Source organism: Uloborus diversus, chromosome 2 (genome assembly GCF_026930045.1).
Source record: "Uloborus diversus isolate 005 chromosome 2, Udiv.v.3.1, whole genome shotgun sequence".
Lineage (NCBI taxonomy): Eukaryota > Metazoa > Arthropoda > Arachnida > Araneae > Uloboridae > Uloborus > Uloborus diversus.
Genome location: NC_072732.1, coordinates 27134357 through 27157984, shown reverse-complemented (window position 1 = coordinate 27157984; position 23628 = coordinate 27134357). Strand labels below are relative to the sequence as shown.

At 34.8% G+C, this 23628-nt stretch overlaps 1 protein-coding gene across 1 annotated transcript in view; it reads right to left on the bottom strand.

The window, feature by feature from the left end:
• The window catches only part of LOC129216931 (glycine receptor subunit alpha-3-like), a 44758-nt gene that overhangs the window by 2036 nt on the left and 19094 nt on the right, over positions 1-23628 (bottom strand). Inside the window, exons 3-8 of the mRNA XM_054851147.1 lie at positions 21922-21989; positions 17134-17354; positions 14564-14646; positions 7898-8035; positions 6552-6812; positions 4102-4265 (exon numbers count right to left, since the gene is read on the bottom strand). Coding sequence (XP_054707122.1) covers positions 4102-4265; positions 6552-6812; positions 7898-8035; positions 14564-14646; positions 17134-17354; positions 21922-21989 — 935 coding nt within the window. The remainder of the gene's footprint in view (positions 1-4101; positions 4266-6551; positions 6813-7897; positions 8036-14563; positions 14647-17133; positions 17355-21921; positions 21990-23628) is intronic.

Below are 23628 nucleotides of genomic sequence, written 5' to 3'. Positions count from 1 at the left end.
ATGTCTTTTCTGATGGGAGAAAAGAAAAGGAAAAAAAAAAAAAAAAACGAACATCAAATACAAATAGTGCAGCTGTCACTGGGGTGCTGAAAATGTGTCTAAATTCACTATTTTGGATTGAAAATCATTTGGGCAAGTGTATGAAAATATAGGCTAAACAAGCTCTACATTAAGCTGCAACACTCAATGATAATTGACGATTATTTTAACAAATTAGAACTTAAAAAAAAGAGAGGATCCCCCCCCCCCCCCATTCGCGCTAAAAGAACGATCTACTCGTTATGATTTGTGTCCACATTTAAAGCATATTTGTGCAATGTGCATAATATTTATGTTCTTAGTAGATTAATTGGCTTTTTGAGAGATTCTAAAAAATAGTCCCCCCCCCCCACACTTTTTTTGAGAGAGAGAGAGAGATTAAATTCTAACACAAATTGAATAAATTTCAGTTATCTGAGTGTTGTGATTAATTGAATCTTTTTACTTAGAGGGAAATTACAATTTTACTTTATAAATACTGTTTAAAAAGTAAGGTAAGTCATAATCATCTAAGTCTAAGTGAGTCAGTCCTTGTCATTATTGAAATCTAAATAATTGCGTCATCAAAAGTTTTGTAAAATTTGTAAAAATTTTAAAAATCTATAAAAACCCTAACAAAGATTGGTAAAATCGTAAAAATCCTTTAATTGTGAAAACTGAGGAATTTTTGTAAAAATTACAAGAAAATCAAGCAAAAATCTGCAGGTAAGAGTGAATTACAAACAGGGCTGAATTTGCCTATAAGATAAACAAGCTATTGCTTAGGGCCCATGCTTTGAAGTGGGTCCCTAACTCCCAAAAAAAATTGCATGATTCGTTCCTTAAAAAATGAAAATTGGTTGAAAAAACTAATTTCATTTTCAAGTGCTTGAAAACTTTGAATATTTGGAAACTTGTGGCTACAAACCTTAAATTTTAAAATTTCTAACTAATGGTAGAGGGAGAGGAATGCCAAAATTTGTCAAATTCAGCTCCTTGCCACATCCTGCATTAAAAATGTAAAAATCATGGTTTTCGCGTTTGTAACATGTTATTCGAAATAATTTTTTGTGACTCACATGTTTCATATCTCGCTATATATTCAATCCTTAATGAAGTATTTTGGAAATTCTTTAGCATTGATTGCTTTTATCTTACTTCTACTGCATATTGTTAATCTGTTTAGCCCGAAAAAAATATCATACACTACCTCTATTCCTTTTGGTTTTCTGCACTACTTATAATTAAAAAAAGGTTGTTGTAATAAGAAATCTATAGTTTATTTTTTCTTTCAAACTTAAAATGGCTGTTTCTTACAAAGTTTGAACAATACTGTACAACTGTATAATCTAGTTATCACTTTCTATGTCTGTCCCATTAACCTTTATAAGGCTTCAAAATGCAGAATTTTATATCCATTTTACAAAATTTCCTCCGGGGGAGAAACCCCCGGGACCCCTAAAATTAGAAATGTTCTATTTCTCACTTAAAAGGGAGCTCTGTGTCACTCTCTTGATATCAGCCCCCTCTTTTAAGGTCAATTCAAAAAAGACAACATGAAAACACACATTAATAAAAACAACACACAAAAAGTAAAGCATAGACAAAAACAGGGGGGTAAGGGGGGGCTATAAAAATGTTGCTCAAAAAAAAATTCCTGCCCCCCCCCCAGGAACTCAGTCCTAAATCCACCTATGCACTGAATTGCCAAAGAACGCGCATCAAATATTTATTTTCTCCCTCATCTAGATAGACTCGTCTTAACTGGACGTTTGCCAATTCCATATCATCCGTATGCAGACTGTAGCTCTTTGCTCGCGTGAACTATATCTTTGGAAAAAGAAAGTGACGGGAAATAAATAGATTCGAATAAGCATGGTGCTATTGCTATTCGCAACTCCAACAAACTATAGGGGACGCTGCAGTCACTGTCTAATGGCGGATGAAAAAACTAAAACAAACGCACGCCGTAACGTATAAATTGCTTCTAAACTTATGAAATGACAGAAATTTTTGTTCGCATGTATGATTTTTTGTTCTTTATTCATTTGAAAAGATTTTTCTAAGTCTTTTGGTTATTCTGACCCGTGTAGAAAGAGATTAGAAATCAAAAAGTATTACGAAAGTAAAAAATGAATGCAGAACACACAGTAAGTTGTTCTGAAGCAGCCATTTTCACGATGTTGAATTCGGTATTCATAAATTTTTGGTTCGCCTCGAACAGCATTTTCATTTTGTACTGTTTTTTCTATACATTAGTACATATTATGTCCAATTTCGTGGCATTTCCGGCATTTGTTGACATTTTTTTCACATAGTGCAAAGCGAACAGAAAAAAAGAAAATTATGATTCCTGTAATTTTCAGTTAAGGAATCGAAACTTGTCCGGCTGGTAGTCATAAGGAAAAGCGCCAGTGTTTTTTCACCGACTTCAAAAAGGAGGCGGTTATCAGTTCATACCGTATGTATGTTTTTTTTTTTTTTTTTTTTTGTTTGTCCACTCATAGCGTTTCACCTAGTGAACCGATTTTGATGATTCTTTTTTTAATGGATAGGGGATGGCTCAACTTAGGTCCCATTACTTTGTTTGATCATATTTGTTCTTTAAAAAAAAGTTATGGGCAAAAAACAGTAAATTTTATGCAATTTCCCTATTAAATGATTAAAATGATATTGTAGCGAAGTTCGCACTTTTCATCCGTGGATAACGGTGGCTCAGTGGTAGAATTCTCGCCTCCCACACGAGCGACCCGGGGTCAAATCCCGACTAGGACAAAGTGAATTTTACTAAAATTTCGTTTCTACTGTTTCCCGTATTTTCTCGAATGTTCTATTAATTTCTGTATCTTTCCAAGTCTGGAAAGTTCCAGCACTTTCTCAAGTTGTATTTAAGGAGATGTAACGTTCATTCGTGGTTCTGAATAAAGATCTTGAGTTGAGCTTTCACATTGTCTTCGCTATCTTCATCTACGCGACAATATGAAACTCATTGTTATAAAAGTTTGCTGCAATATGGCATTAATAGTAATTGTAATGATAATTTTGAATAAAGGCTTTTCTAAAGCAATACAGTGATATAGAGCCGAACTTCTTACTAGGTAACTTCTTACTTTTACTGAAATATCTACATTTACACTAAAAAGAATGAAATAAAAAAATTTTGAAAAAAAAATAGAACCGACTTCAAAATTGCTCTGAAAAGTGAAAAATAATTTTATTCTTTAAACACCATCGATAATACTTTTAAACATAATTTTTGAAGTTGGTGCAAAAACAAAAAGTAAAATCCATTGTAACCATGCTTCGTTCATATTTTTACCAAAAAATCATCCAAAGCTAGGAATGAAACATTTATATCGTTACTCAAATATGCTGTCATCAATGCGCAATGCATGTGGTAGTGAAGAAACTGGACCTGGTTAAATTTATACTTGTAGTTGAGTTATGACTGTGAATGATTTTATCGATCGTTTTTACGCCAACTTCAAAAATTATGTTTAAAAGTATTATCGATGGTGTTTAAAGAATAAAATTATTTTTCACTTTTTAGAGCAATTTTGAAGTCGGTTCTATTTTTTTTTTTTTTCAAAATTTTTTAAAGGAAATCATAATGTGCAGATTATTAGTTGTGCGTTACGCGAACAGAAATACGTGGATCGTAGGTAAATAATGTGAAGGAATTGGCGAGATGCACAGTACGGCGCGAAATGGGTGTGGCGCCACAGACACTCACTCCACACTCCGCTTCCTGGGGCAGAACACCAACTGTTAATGATACCTGAAGTTTCTAAAATTGGATGTAAGACTGACATACAGCTCTATGACGCGACAAAAGCTGCTACCCAAAACAACCAAAGTTGCATAGCTTATATTACGTTCTCAGACGCTCGTCACTGTTATACCACGCTAATTATTATTTGTCCAGTACTAATGAGAAGATTTCTTCCGCTCTCTGCGAAGGCCAATGAAATGGAATGGGTCTTGCCTGAGATTGAGTGGATTTTGTTTGACATTTTCCAATGCCTGAAATGGAAAAAAAATTCTTGTCTTCTAGACTTTTAGTTTAGTTAAACTGGGAATTACCTTTTTCGCGAATATCCGGAACGTTGAACCAACATCGCTGTCGACGGAACAAAACGTCGCCGTACTCTCAGCCCTCTTCATTCCTTTATTCTTTTTCCGACGCTTGTCCGTGTGATAGATGTAGTTGACCAATGCATATTCAACCAGGGAAGCAAAGACGAAACCTGGAACATTTTTGTTATAAGTAATATAGCAGAAGGGCCTTTTAGTAAAAAGAAAAACAGAAATGAGGTAGGCTTCCATAACAAAACTAATTTTGCAGTTAGAAAGACTTTTTATCCATCTTGAAAATCAATATCCAAACTAACTGACACAATGGCTTCAACTAACTCTACCTGCCCTCAGTTAAAATAATAAATAAATAATTGTTTTGTGCTTTAAAGGGATAATCTCCTTAATGAAGAAGCAATGACCAGCATGTCACCAGCTAATTTCATTGAAATTAATTATTTTCCTCATCCTTGTCCAATGGAAAACAAGTATCCAGACGAAAGCAAAAGTCATTCAGATGTTATACTCGCTGGTTCTTGAAGATATGTTATAACTGCTAATTGCTTTCAATTACGTATCCGCGTTTGTAGTTATGAATCTTATTTCCATAACGTTTTTACAGATTTCATATCGGATTTTTTGTCTAAATAATTTTAAAATGTTGCATTACTTTAATTTCTTTTATTAATACTGCTTTTGACTGTCACTGTCCACGAATGATGTCGAGCTTAAAGGAGGGAGAAGGGTCCGCGAAATGGTGACATGGTTTTTGACACGGGGGAGGGAGTAACAAGACATGTGACATCACACTTTTTTCATAACGATATGCTTATGAAAACAGTGTGACATGTGACAAAATGGAAGGGGAGAAAGTAAGACGGAATTGTGACGTTTTATGACGCGGGAGAGGGAGGAGGTAACGGAAGTGGGACATCACACTTTCTTTTATGAATAAATATTTATGAAAAACAGCGTGACATGTGAAAAGGGGAGGGGAGGGGGTAAAGACGAAGTGAGATCTATATATATATATAAATGAATGTTTGTCTGTATGTCATCCATGAACTCAAAAACTACCCGGCAGATTTGGCTGAAACTTTCACCGTTTGTTATTTTTGGTACTGGGAATGTTTATAGACCAGTTCGAAAAAAATCCGATCGATAGTTCCTTTTTTATTCCAATTTAAGTCACAATCCATTGGATAAATACGAATAAAATGATCGGCTGCAGAAATTAATTCGCGTGAAAGATCTCATTGATAAGAAGTTAGCTGTTGCCATTTTTCTTGAGTTTGAACAAAAAAATTCTTTCTTTATTGTTTTATGGCTTTTCATGCAACGGGGGGATTTAAAACTTTTTCTATTTGATATTTTTAGCGATGGATTGATCTTGCAAACTGCGTGAGTACAAAATTTGAGTATAGTTACGGCTTCACTTGATACCTGGACCGATTATTATGAAAATTGCTGTATATATGTATTTTTCCACGGAGAAGGTGCATAATATGCTCATTGAAGCCACTCGCCACCAGGTGGCCCTGCAGAGTAGCAACTTCTGCCCCGTTCAACCGATTGTCATGAAAATCAGTATAATGATGTATTTTTTTGTTGGCGTAGCAACGCGCGTCGGGTACAGCTAGTACTTTATAAAAAGGGAGAGGGGGCAATTAAAAAAAAAATGTGGGAAGCCCTTAATGGTGAATGCACAGTAAGAAGAGCCAGAAAAAATGCCTTCCTATTCAAAATGTGACACTATTGTTGAAAATTAACTTTTACCAGAAATAATCATTATTTCTTGCCAACACTTGCCAAAAACTGATCATTATTTCTGGCCATCATCTATCGATAAAGGCGCTAGATGTGTGATCGTAGTTGAAGAATGTGTTTAATGCTTTCAATAATGCAAAGTGCATACAATATGAAGGATTTCAAACCAAAGAATACAGGAACATAAATTTGATTAAACGTTAAATTACAACCTTCCAATAAATTGGGCGCACATAACTTTTTTGAGCAATCACATTGCTTATTGTTCTCATTTGACTGTCTTTGATGTCCTATAATTTTACTCCCCCCCCCCGCCTCCCTCTGCAGCTCCACCGTCGACCGGCCTCACGATGCTGCTCCTCTAGCGAAAACCATCCCCAGGTTGCGTCACTTGCCCACACACACACACGCATACATACACACACCTACACACACATACGCACACACACCTACACACATACGCACAAACACATACACACAACTACCCACACATAAACATATTCCCCCACACAAACACACAACTACCACACACACATACACATGCCCCCCCCCCATACACACACACACACAAGCACGCACGCTTACATACACACACTCGTGATTGCGAAAAACATAATTTGAATTCAAAATGTCAAAGTTCAAATTATTTTTTTTTTTTCATTCCCTTGTCATATGGATGATCTTGTTCTTACCTGTACAGACAACATTCCATATGTCTAATGCGTGGACGTATGACACCTTGGGCAACTTCTCCCGGATTGCCCTCTCACTGGTCACCAGGGTCAGCATGGTGGTCATGCTGAGGGTGACCCTCGCAGGGGCGGCGGGAATTTCCACCCAGAACGAAAGCCATGATGTCACAACGAACAGGATGCTGGGAACGTAGATGTCCAACAAGAAATGTCCAAACTCACGCTGCAAGTCGAAGCGAACGGTGATACGACTGAAATTGCCTGGGGAAAACAAATATGGTTTAACTCGTGGATTTAAAAGAATCAGGGTTGAAGAAATCAACTTTTATTTCCTACGACAGGTTTTCATTTTATAGCTTTTGCTGTACCCCAGGAATTTTATGAGTATTCTTGATTACAAGGAAGCAATAGAAATTAAAGGTAGAAAACCAGCGTAGTAACGCACAAGTTGCACAAAAATTCAGGCTAAGCTGAAAGTCATTTCATCAATGTGTTCAAACATATCTTACTTTTCCATATAATTTTGCTCTCAGACATTGTAAAGCAAAAATGCATTGTATAAAAATAAAATCAATGTTCAAGTTACTTCGTAGTTTCGCTTCTTCGTAACTGAATTAACATAAATTTAATGGATGTTTCTGTGGAATTGTATTATCAACTGAAAAATTCAATTTGACTGAATGAAATTCTGAATTGATTCGAAGTAACAGAGATTTTAAATAATGCATAAGTTCATTGCTCTGCTACCTAAAAAAAAGGAATAAAGAAGAAGTTTTTAATCCAAAAATATCCCCCTTTTTCATACAGTCTTGAGCAAAACGTGATAAATGCATGATTTATCAACGAAATCTGCGTTCAAATTTGAGAATACATGTTCTTTGTGACTTAACTATGAAAAATTTAATGAATGTTTCTGAGGAGTTATATCACCAACTTAAAACTTCAATCTGACTCGGTGTAATTTGACGTATTTCAAGACAACAGAGAGATTTAAAAATTGAACTTATTCTATTGGCTACAAGTCGATAAGAAGTTACCGTGTTTTCTAGGCTGTGATTGGCCAATAAAAAGCCAGTCAAGAGGAAGTTTATAGTTCCAAAAATATTTTGCCTTTTCATAGTTTTTCGCTCAGCGCAAGGCGTAAATGCATCATCAACCAATGAAGCCTATGCTCAAATTTGAGAACAATTCTTTCTTCGTCAGGCTAGTTTGTTCGTGCCTGAACTAGGAAAAATTCAATAAATGTTTCAGAGGGAGAGAATCACAGCAATTCAAAAACTCAGTCTAACTCGATGTAAATTTATTTCAAGAAACCAGCTAGTTTAAAAACTTCATTGCTCTATTACCTGTGAGTCGATAGGTAGCTACCGATTCTTCTAGGCTGTAATTGGTTAGGATGAAGCCAGTTAAGAGGAAATTTCGATTCAGATCTAATGGTTTCTCTTCAGCCCAACTCAGTTCCATATCAGAACTAGGAAGAATACCTAAAAAAAAATTAAGTTAGTTTTAAACATCGGCAATCGCACAAAGAGATGTTCCGTGTACACAGGGTACACAGCTATACACCATTGAATAGTGGTAGCAAATCAACAAAGTGACACAAACAGACAATACACTCAGCTACATTCACCAAAAACAAAACCAACAATCATTAGATTGTACAATGTAATAGGAGACATGCAGAAGGACAGAATGTCTAAAGAGGCAACCATTAGATACTAAAGCTGTGGGTAAATAAAAATGCATGGGTAAAAGAAATTAGATTAAGCTCTGGTACAGGGGTACAATTACTTTTAATTAGCAGCCATACCGCAACGAATGGATGGTACCAATACTTTGCTAATCTCGGAAGAACGGTTTATCATGTGGTATTCGCTATATTATACTGAAATCTATCGGCTCGTTTTCAGATCGTTACGAGGGGATGAGTTGTTATTGGTCAGTCATTTGCCGCCACCCTGAGTTTGGGAACAAAATGCAATTATGCATTTGTGTATGTAGCTTGTAATTTTCCCCAATGTGTTTCTTATGCCCCTTGATGCACAGGAAAACTTTGACGGGACTGGATCGTTACAATGCTAGATTCGCTATAACGGGCGTAGGCTGTATTGCAATTCATTTTCTTAGAATTACAAATAAAAAATAAAAAACTGTGACAGCTTACGCTAGTTTTCTTTTGAGGGTTTTTTTTTTTTTTTATTATTATCAATGCCGTCCTAATATAAGAAAAAACTGAGCTTTCCCGTTGCACTCTTTATTTACATTCGCTGAATCGTTTCACTGGTGAACGACGATATGGTTAGTTAAGAACTGTAACTCGACTTACTTTCTGTCTTTCGGTCCAAAAATGACCTTAGTTTAGTCAAACGCGTCAACTTTTTAAGGTACATGGAGTCTAAAAGCGATCCATTCGCAAAATATAGGACTGTAGCTGCGCAAGGGCGAACCTAGAAATGTTTCAACGAGGGGGCGTTGACTTTTACCTATTGCCACTTATGTGATTACGCAAACTGGACTGAGGGGGGGGGGAGTGCACTGTGAAAGTTTGTGTAAGGTTACCATTATTAATTGGTGTAACGTTACACGAGTTCTGGAGTAAGTAGCATCATTTTTTTTAGTAACTACGAGGCGTGCTTTTAAAGTAAGGTCCGCTTTGAAATTAAAAAAAAAAGGAACGAGTACAGGTAGAGCAAAGAAATTTATTGCACAAAAATCTACCACCCTTACGCTATTTTTCGAATTGCTCTCGTGATTTTCCAAGCATTTGTCATAGCGTGGTACAGGTTTTTGTATACCTATTCGTACAAATTTGCCGCCTGTGTAGACGACCATGAGAACTCTTACAGGGCTTTGGCTGGGACGTTTTTGAACATCCCCAGGTCTGCCCCCACCTCGCTCGCAGCAACTTTCATTTGTTTCGGCATCTAAAGTCTTTTCTAGGTGGTCTGTGGAGCAACAGCAATAATAGCTCAGAGAACATGTTACCCCATGGTCGATTATACAGGCGGCAATTTTCTACGAATAGGCATACAAAAACCAGTATCACGCTATGACAAATGCTTGGAAAATCACGGGAGCAGTGTTGAAATATAGCTTAAGGGTTATAGATTTTTGTGCAATAAATTTCTTTGCTCTATCTGTACTCGTTCTTTTTTTATTTCAAAAGGGAACTTACTTTAAAAACGTTCTTCGTAAAATTGTAGGAGGAACCTTGCACTATAGTGTGTGTCAAGTCCCACCAGTTGCCAAAATTACTTTAAAACATCAGGTAAAATTCAAAGTGCATGCGTAAAGATTAGCATTGGTGCAGGTTTTGTAAACCCTTATCAGTGCAACGAAGGCTAGCCTTCGTGGCCAAGCGGCAAAAAACTCTTGCTTTGCGAGCTGTCTGTGAGGTTGTGGGTTCGACCATAAGGTAACCTGGATGTTATATCATCTCTTAGTGCAATAAAAATGTCTTGTTTGTGTATTAAAATAAGTTTCAAATTGCTGTATAGTTGATTATTGTATATTAGTTTTGAAAAAGCATAAACTTGATAAATATTGAATACTCCTATTCCTATTCAGAGTCACAACTGACTACAACTGTATTTATGTCGAGGACTGCATACTAAGCGCCTTGCCTCCATTATTTTATATACCGATAGATGGGAGCACCATCACCGGATCTAACAGTTAATGAGAATTTAGAACTAGTCCAGGAGCTAATAGCTACCTGGTGCTAGCACCCCCAGAGGTTCACTTGGAGGACATTGAGACCACGAGCATATTTAACGTCGCCCAGTCCCCTTTAATGACGACGGTGGGTCTTCGACCATCGAGGTTCGAACCCAGGACCCTCCGGCCCCGAATCCGACACTCTACCGATCGGGCTACCACGGCCCCAAATATTGAATAAACGAATGATTTAAAGCAAAAACTGTAAAGAAGACAAAAACCAAGGGCATGTGAACAAAAGTGGGAAGTGCCGTGTCCCATGTGCCCCCGGAAGTCCCATGTGAACAAAAATGGGAAGGAAATATCGCTTCCCCATACTATCAAATTTATGTGAAAATTGGAATAAAAAAAGAACAAAATTGAATTTTCAAAAACACGCTTCGAGGTGCACAGCCCTATGCCACAAGCTAATTTTTTGCCAAATTTAATGAAAATGAACCGAACGGTCTAGGCGCTGTGCGCGTCACAGACATCTAGACATCCAGAAGATAAAGATTGTACAGGCTCGTCTATTTAATTTTCTCTCTAAAAAAACAGGAAAAAAAACATCTAATTCCAACATTTCACTACTGTTAGTATGATATTCAAAACACATTTCTTCAAATCTCTCAAATTTCATTTCTGCAGATACTGCCCTTTACTGTCGCTACTAAATAAATTTTGGCTAACATCAAAAACACGTTTCAAATATTTGCGTACTGTATGCATTATTCTGAGCCTCTTCGACCAATAAAAAGTAGGTAGGTTTAAAAACTGATATTTTAATGCAATTATTATTGGATCTGAAAATTTTTGGTATAAATTGAACTGAATTTATCATTGAATAATAATGTGACGAATAAGCGTAAAGCAAATAAAACACAGATAATGACCCGTAGCTATAAGTTGTGTCTTTAAGTACCTTGTGAAGTTCACTGGGATCATCAAAACAATTTGCTAGCGATAAACATCTGTCGCAAGATGTAGTTAATAAGCGTAAATAAATTAACAAGATAATTCAGAGAATGAGGATGAGGGGGAAAAAAACTTTCTCAAACGATAAAAAAAAGCGTAGTGAATTTGGGATTAGATAAACTCTTTACGCTACTAAGTGATTGTGCCGTATAATTTTTCGCTTATGTAACCTTGACAGATGTTTTTTTCAGGTCAGTCAAGAAAATGAAAGAAATAAATGCTTGAAGTTCGTTTCAGATGTTTTTAATGCTGTTGCTAAAAGATTCTTGATTCTTGAGACAGGACTTAGACTCGAAATACAAAAATAGAGAGCAAAAGAAGAAATATTTTACACTTCTGGAGTTTCGTTTCCAGACATTTTTAAGGCAACGTTTTTAGGAACATAGAGTCAATCTTTTTCAGGGTCACCGAGATAGGGATGGGTTAAAACCCTCCTCAGAACTATTCGATCTAAGCGATGTTGCCATTTACAGTATACTATTGTATACACACTAAGTGCTGTACAATTGTTGTTGTTGTTGTTATTGCTATTATTGTTAATTATTATTATTGTTAATGTTATTATTGTTAATTATTATTATTATTATTGTTATTGTTAATTATTATTATTGTTAATGTTATTATTGTTAATTATTATTATTATTAATATTATTGTTATTGTTAATTATTATTATTATTAATATTGTTTATTATTATTATTATTATCATTATTATTATTATAATTGTTAATGTTATTATTATTGTTGTTATAATTTTTGTTATTGCTGTTACTTTTTCTATTATTGTTATTGTTGCCAATATTGTCACTGCTGTTATTATAATTGTTGTTGTTGTGATTACTACAGTCGAACTCGCTTTTTCCAGCCTTGATTTAACGAGATTCCGGATTTAACGAAGGAATTAGAACTATTTGTTTGTAAAGTCCGACAAAACAACGTAAGTAGAAGCACAAATTTGTAAATTACAGCAGACACGTGTTTCGGCGTTACAGGGAACGCCTTTTTCAATGCAAAAAATAATGAGCTTATGGATGAAAAGAAATCCGTCGTCTTTTCATCCATAAGCTCATTATTTTTTGCATTGAAAAAGGCGTTCCCTGTAACGCCGAAACACGTGTCTGCTGTAATTTACAAATTTGTGCTTCTACTTACGTTGTTTTGTCGGACTTTACTATTCAGCACAAAGGTATTTATTTATCTTATTTGTTTGGTTCAATGTTAAGTCTACTGGAGCATAACTCGCTTTTAATGAGCAAACCCCGCTTAAAGCGAGCAGAGCGATTCTCGAAAAAATTCCCCGTGCATAACGCGAAGTTTTTAAATTTTTTCTAGCTAACCAAAGCCTTCAAAAAATAATGCTGCTGGGGAAGAATATAATCCCATATTTAATTAATAGTTACTTGAATAATAATAATAAACGAGCTGATGTGTGGAAGCATCACATGACTGTGGAAGCAAAAGGAAGCATCACATGACTTCCTTTTACTCCAATTTAATGTCATTTTCCCATTGTTGGCAATTTTAATGTGATTCAATTGTTTACTCTCTAAATATCACCAACAATGGCCAAATGGAAACCAGATTCAAAAAAAAAAAAAAAAAAAAACGCCAAATTTGTCGGCAAGTTGGCGACAAAACTTGGCGACCAAAAGACTGGCGATATATCGCCAAGTGTTCGACAATTTATAACACAGCTTGAATTTATATCCAAATTAACAATGATTTCCCCCCAAAAAGGAGCAAAAGATCCCCTTAGGAACATCCGAATGCAACGAAAAGAGAAGGTGCACAACTAGACCCCGATAGGTGTCTACGTACCAAATTTCAACTTTCTAGGACATACCGTTTCTGAGTTATGCGAGATACAATCACACATACACACATACACACATACATACGTACATACAGACGTCACGAGAAAATTCGTTGTGATTAACTCGGGGGTCGTCAAAATGGATATTTCGGGTGTCTATACGTTCCTCGGCATAAATCCGCGTGTAGTCGAGTCGAAAAAAAAAAGTCAACATTCATTCGGGGGTGAGCAAAATGGAAATTAATGCCGATTTTTGAGTGAAATTTTTTTCGCGAATACAATACTTCCTTTTTTGTAAAAGAAAGTAAAAAAAAAAAAAAAAAACACTTAGTGTTACGCACGGGACATTTTTTCGAGAATCGCCCAGCAATATTTTACGATTCATAAAATTTCTATCGACGTCCAGCTCAGTTTATTGTTTCTTTTAAAAATTCCTTTTGACTTTCCAAAGTCAACCGAAATTTGGTGATGAGTCAGAAATCCCGAGTATAACAAAGTTCTTTAGTTTGTGGTGTAGAGAAGCATTTGAAAAAATATTTGTCGAGTAGTTACTGCCCACGTTATCACTTCCGAGGTTATTGTAGCTCTAATTCAAACTAAAGCAGATGAAAACAATCATGAAAGCGACAACGATGACGAGGAATGTGAAAAATTCTAAGCCGAACCACGCTCAACATACTGTCTATTCTCGAACTCCACAACTTGTAGCTGCAAACGGTTCCAATTGAAAAAAGGGTGATGGTTTAAAGGAAGCACACTTCCCGATGCATTCGGTTTTTGCTTGCTCGTTACTTCCTTCTTGCTATCACCCCTGTTTTGATAAAGTCAGAAGAGACCTGACGCATGCGCAAATTCGAGTAAGGTTTTGCGTCAAAATGTCGGACAGTAGTCAATGGCTTTTGATGTGTAAATAAGCATCAAACTAAACTTTGAAAGTCCGGGGGGGGGGGGGGGGGAATGACAATGGTTTTCGAGCCATGAGCATTTCTTGAAAACCAGTAAAGCAAAAACGAAACAATAGGACCCATTCAAAGAATATTAACTAACTTCTTCGGCACTGTACAGAAATAAAATCACACAAAGCAAATGTGTTTGAATTTTTACGATTTCTTCACAAACCCGTTTTTTACGAACGTTCGATTGTAACAAGCAAATATCGCGGTCACTTCGCGCTTGTTACAAGCGAGTTCGACTGTATTTCTATTATTATTATTGGTACTATTATTGTTGCTGTTATTATTTTTATTATCACCTTTTTCTTTTTCTTTTGAATGAGAGAGACAAAGAGATAGATAAGGATAAATAAATAAATAATAATTAATAATCAATTATCATTCAACATTTTAGGGGGGATAAAATTTACCATGCAAATATTGCTACATGGAATCGATTAATAGATCGACTTGCTATGGAAATCGACTAATAGATCGACAAAGTCAAACTCATTTGCATTTGTAAGTTTTTTTTTTAAGTTTGAAAAATTCTTCGAACTTGTGAAATTTTTCAGGTAGTAGTCGAAGTCTACTTACTGCTCTCAATTTCCAAAGTACATTGCTGTTTGTCCATAGGATATCTGTAAAATTCCATTTTGCAGAAGGGCTTCAATTTTATCCTAGAATGTAAAAGAAAAAAATATACATCGTTTCACTGCATATATTTTAAGACAGTTGTTTTTGCAAATTCATATTCAATATGCTTTGCTTTTGTAAAATGGGGTCGTTTCCAAAATTTTAAAAGTATTTTTTTCTGAAAGAACATGCTTAAATACATAGGATTTAACTATTTTTTTAAATAATTTGTTTAAGTTTAATATTTTTCAAAAAATACTTAAATCGGTGCGCTTTCATTGTTTACATTTCTTGCCGGTGACATCACAAATGATGAAATGCCATTCTGTGTTGCCATTCACAGAGCAAAATATTTAATTCGCACCTTTACTCATGTGTATTGGCAACGATATGGTTGATAGCAAGCATAGAGCGCAATTTTAATTCGCTTCTTGATTATCATAACGTGGAAAAGCGGTACAAAGATGCGCCAAAGAGCATCATTTGTGACGTCAGCAAGACCACGCCTTGTTTGAAAAATCGGACAGTTTAAAAAACTAATTAAAAAATAACTGTTGGGAAAATAAAAGAATTTTCTGGGTCCATGTTTTTTTTTTTTTTTTTGTGCTTATTCTATCTAATTCAGTGACTAAAAGTACTACTTTTGACTGAAGGAAACAACCCCATTGTCTCTTGCTAGTTTTAATGTAAATCGTTGCCCTGTATTCACAGATAATACAGAAAGGTTCTTTACTGAAGGTCTGCGATGCGACTCGTATGCAACCCAATATGGTGCTTTCAGTATGCTTAAGAAAAATTTTGTACAAAGCTATAATTTTTTTCTGATGAAAAAGGGGACGACTCTCTGGTTTTACACTGAAAAAAAAGTGAGAAAGATGGTGAAAAAAACCAGAGAAAAAAGATCGTGTTTAATGATTTTAAAAATATTGAAGCTTTGGCACAATATTTGCTCTATCAACACATTTCGTCAGTACAACATAGTGGAGGGGGTTTTCGTTCTATATTAGGAATGCATTCAGTTGACTCATACTGCAATGAAAAAGCAAGAACATATAGAAATAATTTAATTTCAAAAGAAAAACCATTGCCTTTCTTGAGCTAAATCAGCAACTTTGAACCCTCGACGCAGCCGAACGAGTCAAACCGCTTAGCCTGGGTTCATATAGCTTGAAAATTGACCTTGAATCCTGAATTTCATCCAAATCCATGAACCTCAAGGTCGAGCCGTTTGGTAGTCAAATGAGATATCTGATTCCTATCCTGTGATATCTGATTCCAAGCCCTATCATAGCTGATTCCTAATCGTACTAAGAAATGTGCTGGTATTCCTTTCGTTTGCCCCTTTTCATAACTGCTGTTTTTGGTATTTTTGCTCAAAAATAGTATTGTTGCTGACTTCACATGGATAGGGAACGTCAGGCTAAGGAGCTAAATCGCCACTGCCCTTACTTGCGGGGCAAAGAAGCTCGTAAGACTGACTGTCACACCATCTTGGTGTTATGGGTGTCACTAATGACACTTCATGTTGGAGCCTCGTTTTTAAGGATACTGTTAATCACATCTTAAGCGACTGTGAAAAGTATAATTATCTGCCGAAGATTTGAACACCTTGGTAAATATGTAATTGAACTTAGTGAAGTTCAAGGTATTCACACTAGATGCTTGCTGAATTTTGCTTCAGCTACTAATCTCTTTCAGAGACTTCTGTTTAAGATTTATCCAGGTAGAACACGTAACGTTTAAACGTTTCATAGACGTTTTAAAACGTTAAAAAAAGTGTAAAACAACCGTTTAAAAACGTTGAAAAATAGGAACCGTTAATTAAAACCGTTTCATAAACGTGTCAAAATGATTGTCAGGAAGTTAACAACAATTTTAAAACGTTTATGAAACAAAGTGCGCTACCAGGGAATAAATAGATCATTATGATTGTCAAATCTGAGAAAAGGAAACACATAAATGGAAGCTCAGGCTTAAATATACAGAGGCGGTGAAATAGCCAAGTTACATTGGACCCACAGCGCCACAGCCAGCACTCCAATTAATCTTGATAGATTGAACTTAACCCATTTTCTTTCCTTGTTTGTGAGTTTGTGTATAATGTTTCTCTCTCTTTTTTTACGCTACATTTCCGGTTTTTGTTTGTTTGTCAAGTATTGGGCTACTTGATCTCCCTGGTTTGATTTCCAGTTCCTATTCCTATTCCTATTCAGAGTCACAACTGACTACAACTGTATTTATGTCGAGGACTGCATACTAAGTGCCTTGTCTCCATTATTTTATATACCGATAGATGGCAGCACCATCATCGGATCGAACAGTTAATGAGAATTTAGAACTAGTCCAGGAGCTAAACTACCTGGTGCTAGACCCCCAGAGGTATCGTTTCACTTGGAGGACATTGAGACCACGAGCATATTTAACGTCGCCCAGTCTGATATCCAGTTAGCCATACATAACGACAAAAGAGACTTCGGATTGCAGTACTCGGTTCTGTCGCTTTCCCTTTCCCTCATTTCATTTCAACTCACCTCTTGCTGAGTAGAACCATGCCGTCTGGATTAATGTGCAGGAGATCCGAATCCGAAGAGAAGTGGCCCCCGTCCCTGTCGTTGACGGCGTGGATCGTCGGCGTCCAGATGCGTTGGGCGTGCCACTCGTCCCCGACTATCTTCTGCACGGTGGCGTCGGGGGTGAACGACAGCCTGTCGTCGAACCACGTCTGACGATACAGCAACTGCATCGTGTAATCCTGCAGAAATGGGAATAACGATGACGCTTTTACATCACACAGTGGCGGATTTACAGTTTTGGGGGCCCATCGCAATGCATTTTTGGGGGTTATTTCATTTTGACGTTGAAAACATTTTTTACTGATGTGTGTATCTATTGAGGGGGGGGGGACAAATTTTATGTTTTTTCTTCAAGATTTTGATTGTTTTAAATGAAAAAAAAAAAAAAAAAAAACAGTAAATGTACGAACCCTGCCAGTCGATATGCACAATATTTCCGATCGTTCTCTTTTTGGAGTTGTGAAGAATTAAGTGACTGCAGCCACTTTACTGGTCGATCTACACTAGCGATTCTAAACTGGTGGTTCGACTCCAGTCCCCATAGATTTTTTGTTCGTCAACGTTGAAAAATTTTTCTTACTCAAAAAAGGAAAACACCGATATTAATAAAAATAATATCTTATGCGGCATCTTTTACGTGCATTTTGAGATTAATTTTCGTACTTTTCCATGATTTTTCAGCAATGTTTATTATTGCTGTAGAATTAGTACAACAATTGCTTTTCTTACTTAAAAAAATCAATATATTTTGTAATGTTTTTTTAATACCAAGTAAATTTTAGTTATATATTTATGAATTCATTTTTTATTATTTTTATAGTTTGCAAAAAGTAAGGAAAAAGAACCTCAGTCGTTCGACAAAGTTTTCCTCGAGTATTTAACGGTCCTCGAGGCGAAAGATATATATATATATATATATATATATATATATATATATATAGAGAGAGAGAGAGAGAGAGAGAGAGAGAGAGACTAGTTTGGGGTGAGAACTTTGACTCTCAGTGATGCTTAAAGGGATGTAATAACATTCACGAAATCAATATTTAGTAGCCAATAACGGAACTGATACTTCTTTCCAAAAAATTCGTGTTGTGGGCGGAAAATTCGCGTTAGCTCTAAAATTCAATACTCGTGAAAAATTCGCGTTATAACCATTTCGCGTAAGTCGCATCACGTTGTAGCGGGAGTCGACTGTACACCATCAGAAAAATTAATGGGGACATCACTGTTCTACACTGTTTCAAAACTTTGAACTCGGGTTCTTCTTTTCTAAAGTGAAAGACCTCCATTAGAGCTATCCAAAAACCCGCAGCCGCAATCACTTTCTGAAAATTTGATGACTGACAAATTGTTCGGCCTTCGAAATTCGAAGCTCTATCGGTTTCCTTTTTAGAGCCTTTTCCTTCCGCCCTACGCAATGAAAGTTCAGATGCGGAGTGATTTTGCTCCCGAGTAAAGCTGACAGTCGGAGTTTTCGCAAAATTCATAGTTACAGGAGTGTAACTACGGTAACCATACTCCCTCCCCATCGAAAAGTTCTCAACCCTCTTTCCCTTTTTTATTTTTTGCTCTTTTTTATTTTATTTTTCAAAAATATTTTTATTTATTTATTTATTTATTTATAATAATAATTATTATTAGCTATTAGAAAAATTCTGTGCTATGTCAATGACGAACAAACACACACACAAACTAAATAAATAATTGAAATAAAACATAAATAGAATAAAGCAAGTGATCGTCTTAAATTAAAAATTTAAAAAATCCCGACTGAGTCGCAAATGTAGAATCAAAAGGGAAAATTGAAAATCATTTTAACAGACTTATGCTAGTAAAAAATAATTACAAGTATTTTATTTGTTAACAAATAGAAACTGGCAACAGACAAAAAATTTAAATCATTGCTTTTAGCTTCCTTGTCGGCCAACAATGAATTTAGTTACCAATCGCTTGAAAAAGGCTTAGAGGTATTTAAAATTTGCTTTGAAAAAGCGATATAATTCGAATTCTATATTGTAACGGATTCGGTGCGACTTCCACTTTCTTGTAATGAAAACACAGTTCTTGATAAAAACACAGGAAATTTATTTACACTATGTACAGGAAAGATCGTCAACAACTGCTAAATTATTCATCAGCAATTAAGCAATTATCACACAACACCGTAAACTCAACGTTTACACACGTATTTACTTCCAAATACGAAAACAACACAGCGAACTGCCTCGCAATAAACAGAGCAAATACGCTCTCAGTTCGAAATCTCAATCGAAACTCACTTTTTATCCATCGCTAACGGCTTATATACACACCGAAAAGAAATCTCTCAAATATTCCACACGCTTCTGGAAAAAAGTAGACCGTTATCAAATTTTATCAATGAACAAAAAGGAAATAGGGGGGACGTATACTTTAGCCATATGAAAAGGGGTTGTATATTCATTACGGGAAACTATTTACAGGTTACGTTACTACAATAATTACTGTTTACAGGATTTGTAACAATATAACATAGAAGTTCCAAACACATTCTGTCAGACGCAGAAAAAAACTCTTTACTTTTGTATTAAATTTTAAAAATTTTAAATATGTTTCCACTGCAATAAACGCGAAAAACCTTTTAGAGATTTTTAATTAATATGTTCGTTAATTGATGTCATCCGAAGAAGCAACCTAGCTAATAACACTCTCGATCAACTCTCCTTTCGAAAAAAAAAAGTTTTTCATAATCGGTCCATCCGTTTATACGCTAGAGTACCACAGACAAACACAGATACATAGATACACAGATACGTCAAACTTATAACCCCTTCCTTTGTGTGTCGGGCGTCAGTAAAATGAAATTAATTAAATAATTTAAGGGGATGTAGTACCGAAAAAATGTGAAATTTTCATTAAATTGTCGATTTTTAAATTTTAGTCTTAAAATGATCCTTCAACTGCTTTCTTTGTATGTTCTAAATCTTATTCTGAAATATTAAAAGGGAAAAAAGTTATAACCGATTTCGTAACATCATGTCTGCTGTGATCCCTTTAAATTTCCTCCGGTAGTTCACATCCATTGAAAACTTTAAATGCGTTTTTCTCAGCTTCTAATTTTTACATGTTTTGGTGTATTTCAAGTGCAAAGGCTTTTTTTGTATTTAAGATAGTAATTTGAAATTTTTTGCACATGTTTATAAGTATTTGCCTCACATAATTGGGTATTTTTGAAACTCTAATTGAAACAGTTTTTTTTTTTCAATCAAACTTTAAAATAAGAGATTTTTACCAATTTTTTAGACATACTGTATAAAAAAATCATAAATATTTTTCTATAGCTCTGATATTTTAAAAATACCTAGTTTTATGTAAAAGTGTTTGAATAGTGTTTAAAAAAAAGAATGGATTCGATACGACAAAAATTGTGTAAGGAGATAGCTTTTTAAAAAAAAATTTCAAAAATTTTAAAATTTTAAATTTTATATTAAATAATGAATTAACACGGCTTTTTTTGCTAAATTGTTTTATTGTATTAAATCATAAACATAAAATCATAAAAAGTTTTGAGATAAAATGAATATAAAAATTTTTTTTATGCTTGGTACCGCGTCCCCTTAAATTAAAAATAAATTAGTAAAGGGAAAGAAGCGTAAAAATAAATTAGAAAAAAAAAAAGATTTTACTGTGTCAAATTATTATTATTATTTTTATTTTTTTTTTTCTTTTTTTGCGCGGGGGGGGGGGGGAGGGCCAAGTTCGTAATTCCTCCGGAGAGGGTCCATGAAGGTCTGAAGTTTGGGAACCTCTGAACTATAGCATTTGATCTCTTTTAGCCTTTTCTTGAAATGTCGATAATGAAATTACGTAAGATTTTTCTACGTCAATACGTTTCAATGATTTTTCATTGGTTGTTGTGATCTATCATTAAGTTTTAATTTTTAGCAAGCCTATTGAAAATATGCATTGAGTCGTAAAGTTTTTTTTCCGCAACTTAAATTATGGTTTCTTTTTCAAACACTTTTGCCCATACATTAAAGTATTGCGATTAAGTATAAGAAATTCCCTATAAAAAAAACTTAATAATTTATTATTACTAAACGCCTAACGAATTCACCACGACGCTAAGGAAACGAAAAGATTGAATTAGATAACTTCTTTTCAATAAAACAGTTCTCTCCGCGTAACAGTTCTCAGCGAAGTTCAGTTTCGTTTTGAAAGATTGTTTTCGCCGATGAAAAATAATGAACTGTATAAGATAAGGACAGAAAAATTGTGAGAACTAACGCTGCAAAATCGATACTGGGGTCCGGAAATCAAGCTTTTCTAAAATGCTTTAGACAAGTTTATTTCTTTTTAGTGCGAGTGCTTCAGAATTTTTTAATAACATTTTTAGCAGTGTTTCTCTGAGTAAATGAAATATAGTGCAGTTTATATGAGAAAAAAAAAAAGAAATATAAAAAAAGGTGGCTTAATTTGAAAGCTTCTTTTTGCGAGTATATGAGATGCCTGTTTTTCATGATTGACGAACTCCTCTTAAAAGCTAAACAAAATTTGGTAGCTTCTTAAAGCTTGTGTCTTCACGAAAAAAGATAAATAAATAAATGAAAATGAAAATTTAAAATGAATACACAAATGACAAAATCAATAAACAAAATTAATGAAACAATAAATAAATAATTAGACGAATAAATAATTAAAAAATTATTATTTTAAAAGGGAAAGAAGCGAAAGGAAAAGAAATAAATAAAAAGAAGATCCACTTACTGTGCGCAGTTCGTCAATAGAAGACATACTGTACACATAAATGCTAGTATTTACTTTCACTGGTGTATCTGAAAGAGGAAAACGAATTTTAGAACTGTGAGTAAAATTGTATTTTAAGTATCTTTCCTAGTTAAAACTTGATGATTACTTTGAATTTTCTGTGCTTTTTTGGGTTTTGGATACATCCTAACCTACCGCCTAAAATCTACAAATCAGAGGATTGAAATGTTCAAATTATTAAATCACACCATTGCGAAAAATGACAATTGAGGGTGTAGTCAAAGTACGGCTGATTTTGAAATAAAAGAATCAGAGCCGCTACAAAAACTTGCTGACTCCGACTTCAGATTTCTTCCTTCTTTTTTTTAAATTTTTACTGATTCTCATTACATTTTTTAATGTCGATTAGTTGGTTCAATTACTTGTAAAATTGGCTGCTTAAAAAAACTACCTTTGGCAATGAACTGGCTTAATTTTTTACAAAAGTTTCCATAATAATTGCTACCTCCGGCGGCAGTTGGTTCTTTAATTAAGAGCACCTATCTGTAAACCTTTTTGTTGCCTAATACTATTTAATTACAGGCAAAAATTTGTGTATAATCATACACATTTTACATCATTCTTAGTAAGGAAATATCAAGAGAAATAATTCTCTGAAAAATAGGAAAAAAAAAAACACTAATTGGTTGTGAAATTGCTACTTATCGTAATCGGCCATTTTTATTTTTACCCCCACCTCCCAGCTCTGGTCACATGGCCAGCTCTGGTTTTTGCTTTCTAAAAATTGGTATTTCAGGTAGCACACATCGCTTTGTAAATGTTTTAAAATGTTTCTGAACGTTGTGACGACCGTATTCAAACGTTTACTAAAGGTTACATATTACGTGTGCTACCTGCGAAGAACTGAAAATAGGTCAGATATTTTAAAAAGTTTTTTTTTTTTCTTATTTTGAGTGGCTCTTTCTAGGATAGAAATCTCACCTTTGCATTTCAATACAACTCTTGTTGGTGGTCTAATTCATTGAAAAAACTAATTCATCCGTTGCTCTTTTATAGCTGTAAAATTTTCAACTGTGATTTATATATTTTTTGACATAAATTACAATACGCTGGTTTGACCAATTATGATCACACTGGCTTGATTATGGTCATAACAGGGGTGATTGTGAGTTCATCAAAAAATGGCTGAAAGTTTCAAAGCGAGAACGGGGGCGGGGGGGGGGGTAATCTTTGGCCCCTATTACTTAAGTGCACCTTTGCCATAGTATTAAATAGTTCTGAGTCAAAATAGTGTGTCCATGTGATTAAAATTTTAATGGGTTACAAAGTTACTTTTGAGCTGGTGTTATACAAAATTATCTTGACATTTGTCCATCTTAAGGGATAGGTGTCCATCTTAAGGCTCTTGCAGGTATATTTGATGAGTATTATATAATTTATAAAAATGCGGAGGTAGGGAGATAAAAGCATAAAAAAAAACATAATTCCGGTATTTTCGAACATAAAAATACCGGAAATACGTCCGAAAATACTGGAAATTCGGTAAAATACCGGAACACAATCATCCCTGTCATAACCAAACCAGTCAATCATATAGTAATGATAATGCTAGCTGAATTCAGTTATTTTCAGAAAATATACACACACAAGAAAAAAAAGTACTGAACCAAATAAAAAGACTTATTTTTCTTACAATCAAATACAATT